Source organism: Leiobunum rupestre, chromosome 8 (assembly GCF_980474605.1).
Source record: "Leiobunum rupestre chromosome 8, qqLeiRupe1.1.hap1, whole genome shotgun sequence".
Lineage (NCBI taxonomy): Eukaryota > Metazoa > Arthropoda > Arachnida > Opiliones > Sclerosomatidae > Leiobunum > Leiobunum rupestre.
This window is the reverse complement of record NC_143391.1, coordinates 17,931,883-17,939,022: the sequence shown is the minus strand read 5'-3', so window position 1 is coordinate 17,939,022 and position 7,140 is coordinate 17,931,883. Positions and strand designations below refer to the sequence as shown.

General features: G+C 41.2%; 1 protein-coding gene across 1 annotated transcript; it reads right to left on the bottom strand.

The window, feature by feature from the left end:
- Positions 1-232: 232 nt before the first annotated feature.
- LOC149932544 (uncharacterized) lies at positions 233-3,101 on the bottom strand. The gene is made up of 3 exons (XM_090155619.1): positions 3,062-3,101; positions 2,924-2,981; positions 233-2,855 (listed from the first exon to the last, which is right to left on the bottom strand). The coding sequence occupies exons 1-3, from the start codon at positions 3,093-3,095 to the stop codon at positions 293-295; spliced, it is 2,655 nt and encodes an 884-aa protein (XP_090011745.1). The 5' UTR covers positions 3,096-3,101; the 3' UTR covers positions 233-292.
- Between the last annotated feature and the right edge of the window lie 4,039 nt (positions 3,102-7,140).

Genomic DNA, 7,140 nt, shown 5'->3' with positions numbered 1-7,140 from the left:
TTCGAAATTGTAAGGATATGTGAATAATAACTAGATAATCACTTCTGGTATTACAGACACTCTACTGTCAAGTTCATGTACCCGTATTCGATTACGTTACTTTACCAACGTTTGTGTTTCTATTGTTTGTTAATATGTGAATTGTGTGCTAATGATTGTAGATTTAAATTTAAATGAAAAATAATGGAATTGATGCCTATACCTTTACCTTTATAATAACAATTATTGCAGATTAAAACATTAAAAACTTTATTGGTTACGCGAATACTAGATATGATACACTGTGCCATCTTTACCTTTTCTTGTCTCCTCCGTTTAAGATATCCATCAAGTCCATGGCACCGATCGGAGCTCCATTGACGTTGGGGTTTCCCGGAAGCGGCTCACCACCCTTCCCTCTTTTCACTGACATAAGTCCTAACGCCTTCAAAGTGTTTTCCACATTGGACCCCGATGATGATTGCGTACTACTTCCTAGTTCATTTCCTGATACTGGCGACAGGTTAGATCCTCCTGTTTCATCACCCGACGGGTTTTCTTGGATTGGCACCGGTCTTTCAACGTTGCTAGACCCTTGGTTATCCCCCTGGTTATTCGTTAGCCCGTTTACTACTCCTCCCGAATTCGATTGGCCTTCTCTATCATCATTGCCTGGTAGGTTTTGCATTAAAGGATTAGAACCTTCTTCAATTTGCACATTTCCCGGTTCAAGACCAGCACTGCCTGAACTTGTTCGTGCACTACCAGAGTTCTGCTGTTCAATTCGTCCTGGTTCTCCTAAAACTGCATTTGATCCTCCTTCCGAATTCGATTGACCTTCACTGTCGCCATTGCCTTTTAGGTTTTGCATTAGAGGATTAGAACCTTCTTTAATTTGCACATTTCCCGGTTCAAGACCAGCACTGCCTGAACTTGTTCGGGCACTACCAGAGTTCTGCTGTTCAATTCGTCCTGGTTCTCCTAAAACTGAATTTGATCCTCCTTCCGAATTCGATTGACCTTCACTGTCGCCATTGCCTTTTAGGTTTTGCATTAGAGGATTAGAACCTTCTTTAATTTGCACATTTCCCGGTTCAAGACCAGCACTGCCTGAACTTGTTCCGGTGCTACCAGAGTTCTGCTGTTCAGTTCGTCCTGGTTCTCCTAAAACTGAATTTGATCTTGAAACCGAACTAGAACTACCTGATTGCGGCGAATTTTCCATTCCCTTTCCTCCCTCGTTTTCTTGAGGACTGTTGCTCTCTAACAAATTATTCGATTGCTGTCTTTGGCTATCGGTTCCTTCTGAATTTTCCATACCTCTTAGCGCGGAATCTTCGACGTCGTTCGTTTGCTTGTTTCCGGATTCTTGATTATTTGCTTTACCAGCAGGTCCTAGCTTTTGAATAACCGAACTTGCACTTTCAGATTGACCTTCATTGCCGGATCCTGGTCTATTTCCGTTATTTTCATTGACTCTTACTGTTTTTGGCTCTGTTGAAATATCATTAGCCTTCTCTAAAACAGGGTCGATTGTGTTAGCTTCTTCTGTGTTTTTTACGCCAATCGTATTTGAGGTGGCGGGATCGTCAGGCATTTCTGGTTCTTTTACTTCTTCCGGTGCGTTTGGGCCAGCGGGATCCTCAGGCATTTCTGGTTCTTTTACTTCTTCCGGTGAGTTTGGGTTGGCGGGATCTTCTGGCATTTCTGGTTCTTTTACTTCTTCCGGTGAGTTTGGGCTGGCGGGATCTTCTGGCATTTCTGGTTCGTTTACTTCTTCCGGTGCGTTTGGGCCAGCGGGATCCTCAGGCATTTCTGGTTCTTTTACTTCTTCCGGTGAGTTTGGGCTGGCGGGATCTTCTGGCATTTCTGGTTCTTTTACTTCTTCCGATGAGTTTGGGCTGGCGGGATCTTCTGGCATTTCTGGTTCTTTTACTTCTTCCGGTGAGTTTGGGCTGGCGGGATCTTCTGGCATTTCTGGCTCTTTTACTTCTTCCGGTGCTTTTGGGGTCACGGGCTCCTCTGGCATGTCTGGTTCTTTAACTTCTTCCGGTGGGTTTTGGGTCACGGGTTCCTCTGGCATGTCTGGTTCTTTAACTTCTTCCGGTGGGTTTGGGGTCGCGGGTTCCTCTGGCATGTCTGGTTCTTTAACTTCTTCCGGTGGGTTTGGGGTCGCGGGTTCCTCTGTCATGTCTGGTTCTTTAATTTCTTCCGGTGGGTTTGGGGTCGCGGGTTTTTCTGGCATGTCTGGTTCTTTAACTTCTTCCGGTGGGTTTGGGGTCGCGGGTTCCTCTGGCATGTCTGGTTCTTTAACTTCTTCCGGTGGGTTTGGGGTCGCGGGTTCCTCTGGCATGTCTGGTTCTTTAACTTCTTCCGGTGGGTTTGGGCCCTCGGTCTCTTTTGGGGTCGCGGGTTCCTCTGGCATTTCTGGTTCTTTAACTTCTTCCGGTGGGTTTGGGGTCGCGGGTTCCTCTGGCATGTCTGGTTCTTTAACTTCTTCCGGTGGGTTTGGGGTCGCGGGTTCCTCTGGCATGTCTGGTTCTTTAACTTCTTCCGGTGGGTTTGGGCCCTCGGTCTCTTTTGGGGTCGCGGGTTCCTCTGGCATTTCTGGTTCTTTAACTTCTTCCGGTGGGCTTGGGCTATCGGGTTCTTTAGGACTGTTAAGATCTTCTGGCGTTTCTGGTTCTTTTACTTCTTCACCTCCTTCCGTTGATTTTCCCTCCTCAGATTCTTGTGGGGATGAGGGAGCTTCTGGATTTTCCGATCCTTTAATTTCTGGATTTCCTTCCGGTGGTTTCGTATTTTCTGTCTGGTCAGACTTTGGTACTTCTTCTTCATTAGATCCTTCGAACGAAACCGAATTTGATCGTTCTAATCTGAAAATTATTGATCATAAGTTTATTTTCTATAAAAAAGCGTCGTTCCGTCAGCTTCTGAGACTTACGATTCCTCAATCGGAGCGCAACCCACGCTAGATGTCTTTAATATCAAGTATAAAAGCGCTAAAGTGGAACAAAATAGCCAGTTAGATTTCCCAACTCTACGGATTTACAGTTGACATTTTATAAATCCCAATACTTACTGAAAGAAACGACGCAGTTTGCCATTCTCATCATGGCTGCCGAACTCAAAAGGCCAACTCAATGTTAAAAACCGTCTTTATATCTAGTGGTAACGTAATTCGAACACCTGTGTTTTTTCCAATATCTAATGACGAAGCCATCGGGATACCCCTGAGTTAATCCCACCTACAATATTTCGACTCGATCATTTGCACGTTATACGCACCTGACTAATTTTTTTTAACATGTATGCTCGAATGAATACCAAACTTGATTTTAACATAAATAGGCGAAACTATAAAGTCCAGGGGGGCTGAAAAGATGGTAGTAACGTGACTTTGTGGAGAACTGCAGCGCCATCAATCCTAAGAAATACGAACTATTATTCATTTTATTTTGCTAATGGTGGTTTAAATTTTGATCGATTCGTCTAAATTATCTATTTATTATTATTATTTAAAGCATTTTGTAATAGAAAAGTGTAAGTTAATTAGCTGTCTGCAGTATCTGAAAGGAATAATTTTTTCTTTAATGTCGCACGGGTAACTACGAACACGAGTTACCGAATAGAATTTGACTGTGATATGGTAGTCACGTGATTTTGTTTTCCCAGTTTAACAAGTTGGTTAAGACCAAATTTACTTTATAGTATCGCCTAATTTATTGGTCACACTGCGAGTTTATTCCAAGTAGCGGTATATAGCAAACAACCTGGTTATCGTTCCAAATATTTTCCGAGTTTTAGTAGCGGTACACCAATCCAGAATTTTTGCGGGTTTATCCCCAATGCGTCAATATGTTGTGAACTTGACGCATCGAAGTGTTCGCTACTACTTTGTCCTTCAGCGTTGTCTTGTCACACTACACGGTTGTAATATAAATGGTAGTGGAATAAATAAGCCTAAACCGTTTATAATTAGTAGAGTATTAGTAGTTTAGTAGCATATTTTGCATTATTTTGTAATTTTCCCGAAAGCGTTTTTGGTTAAATGTGGCGCGAGGAGGCCCGACTTAGCTTCGATGGTCGCGAATAGCTGCAATATCGCGAAATTGGCTCTAATCGCGGGATTCCGGATTTAATTGTACGTTTCCGCCGCGCTAATCATTATTGGAAACATTACGGGCTAATAATAGTTAGTCGGAGGACCGGAGCCTACGACGACCTATTTTCAAGTTAGATTCAAGACGCGCGGATTTTACCCCTTTCCTCGACTCTAATTAAACTGTAAGCTAAACCGAGTCTCAATGCTCGGTGGATTTTCCGAGGAATGCCTTTGTAGCGCTCGCTTGATTCGTTTTTTTTAATTGATTATAGTTGAAAGCTGCGTGCAGACCTATCGATCCATCCTAATCTTAATTACCTATTTAATTAAGTAGCAGCACAATGCGATATAAACAATCTGGGCTTGGTTGGGCTGTCTCTTTTATACCTAACTTGCTTTATGTTTTTATTATTACAATTACGGATCCCTTCGAAATTCGAGCCACAGAGTTAAATTGATTTCCGTTTCCGTAGATACTGGATAGATGGCGATACCGGGCCAATTTTCAAATGAAATATCGTTTTCTATTTGATACATTCTTATTATAGACGTTTTCTTATCGTTATCTTAGTCCAGTTTTCGCGTCATTCAACTTTGGGACGTACCAGGGGCGTAGGAACCGGGAGGGGCAGGGGGGGCAATGCCCCTGCCTAGAATTTTGCTGGGAGGGGCAACTAATGTTATTGCCCCCTCCAACTTTTTGGTCAGTTGAAATATTCAAAAGGCTCAAATTCTCATTTTAAAAGCATATAAAGCTTATAGAACCTCAACTGTGTTTAAATTTCAGTCTTTTCCCGCCAATTTGCATAGTAGTAAAAAGTACACATGCATTCGGAGCTACACTCCATGAAAACTTCAAAACCGTTCTCCAGACCCCTTTTCGTTTCTCTTTGCCCCCTCCAATTTCTAGAACGTTCCTACGCCCCTGGGACGTAGGAAGGTTTTGACGTGCGAAAATAAAAATTCATTATGACGCGCGCTAGTGGAAACCAAGCATAAAGCTTGTTTTCCACTGGCGCGCGCAACGACGCGTTTCTCAGCTTTGAAACGTTCAAACGTTTTTACGCGCGTAAAGAAAATAACATTATGACGCGCGCTAGTGGAAAACAAGCTTTGGCCTTGGTTTTTAGTAGCGCGCGTAACGGCGCGTCATTCAACTATGGGACGTACAAAGGCTTTGACGTGCGAAAATAAAAATTCATTATGACGCGCGCTAGTGGAAACGAAGCATTAGCCTTGGTTTTCACTAACGCACGTCATTCAACTTTTGGGACGTACAAAGGTTTTGACGTGCGAAAATAAAAATTCATTATGACGCGCGCTAGTGGAAACCAAGCATTAGCCTTGGTTTTCACTAGCGTGCGTAACGGCGCTTCATTCAATTTTGGGACGTACAAAGGTTTTGAAGCGTGTAATAGACCGATTTCAAAATTACGTTTTCGCACGTGACAGTACCTTTATATAGAGGTAGGTTATGGGCCGAATTGCGCAGTTCCGATTACCGCATATGCAATTTCGCAGTTTTCCATTAACGCATTTTTCATATGCTCAGTTTTCCACTTGCGCAGGTTTTTCATTTGCGCGGTTTTCCACTTACGCAGATATTTTCATTTGCGCAGTTTTTTCAATTCCGCGGCCTCTCACGACTTAAATATTCTATATTATTAAAATATGATATGATATATAACATGTTCTAGGCCTAGAAGAAATGTTGTTTGATATTTTTGATTTTGTAAATTGTGCGGTGCTCTAAAAAATTAAAAAAATTACTAATTGTGCCCTCTACGTACAAGCTTTGCTTTAGTAGAAGGGCATGTGTACTAAAAACAAAATGGAATTGTATAAAAAACAAGTTGGCAAGCCAAAATATACCTCTCCTCGGAAGAATGGTCCCTAGTGGTATTAATTTCTCGACACGACCCCCAAAGATATCTCCGCAATTCAGACTTATTTACGAAAAACGTATTCTCGGTTCAGACCCTGCCCGGTATAAAATTTTAATTTTAATTTAAATAATTGAGACGAAACAATCGAGTTTAATTTATTCAGAATATTATAAATTAAGTAGTTACAACAGCGAGTTGACTTACTAAAACAATGCACAATTGAATTTAACCCTTTTTACAGTACATGTTTATCAGTTGAATATAATACTAAGCAATTTTTAATGAAAGAAACATCTACAGATGGTATTTGTATTTTTCTCGCTTACGAAATACTTGCTTAACACTCATTTTATTTCAACACTCGTAGACTTCCAGTTGACGTTGTGACAGATACCGCATGAAAAAGACCAATGCCGTCCAATTTCCAATATCATATAATGACTCGCACACCCAGGAAATCATTGACTGCGTTAGAAATCGTAGATATCCAAATATCCACACCAAATATATTTACAAGAAGCAAAAACCTTACCATCAACAAAGCACAGAGAGCCACTTGACTAACCGCCAGCTCTTAAAGCAATAAATGTTAAATTATCGCCTTTGAATTAACACAACTATATATAGGTCGTTAATAATACCCGTAAATAAATAACAAAAAACTAACAAAGTGGACCACCCACAGGGTCTACCCTTTAACCCTCTTATCTCGGCTGACTGCGTTAAAACAAGATTTAACCTTTAAAATTTCATTCGTAAAAAAACAGATTAGGCCTTCATAAATTCATTCATAAAAAAAGACTTTATTACCTATTATGCTTACGATCAGTGTCTTAATTTCAGTGAACTTAAGCAGCTATCGGTGGTTCTGTGGTAGAGCGCTCGACTGCCAAGCCGAATGGCCTGGGTTCGAAACCTGGGTGGCGCATTTGCTTTTAATCAATAGAGAAACGCTAAATTAGAATTTTTTCGATGCAATAATTTCAATTTCAATTCTATTTAAATTAAACCAAAATTTCGTACTCTATTAAATACGCTTCCGATAAAGCTGAAGGTCTAATTTTCCCAAAGTCATTAAGAAGAAGTTGGAGAGAAAACGCCCATACAAACACAACAGACTCAACATCCACAACAATCATAACACAAACTCAACACCCACAACAGTCACAA

Coding starts and splice junctions, on each gene's coding strand:
- LOC149932544 (XM_090155619.1), bottom strand. CDS start 3,095: ATGATGAGAATGGCAAACTGCGTCGTTTCTTTCA. Junction 2,982..3,061: donor AAACTGCGTCGTTTCTTTCA/GTAAGTATTGGG, acceptor GTTCCACTTTAG/CGCTTTTATACTTGATATTA. Junction 2,856..2,923: donor TGCGCTCCGATTGAGGAATC/GTAAGTCTCAGA, acceptor AATAATTTTCAG/ATTAGAACGATCAAATTCGG.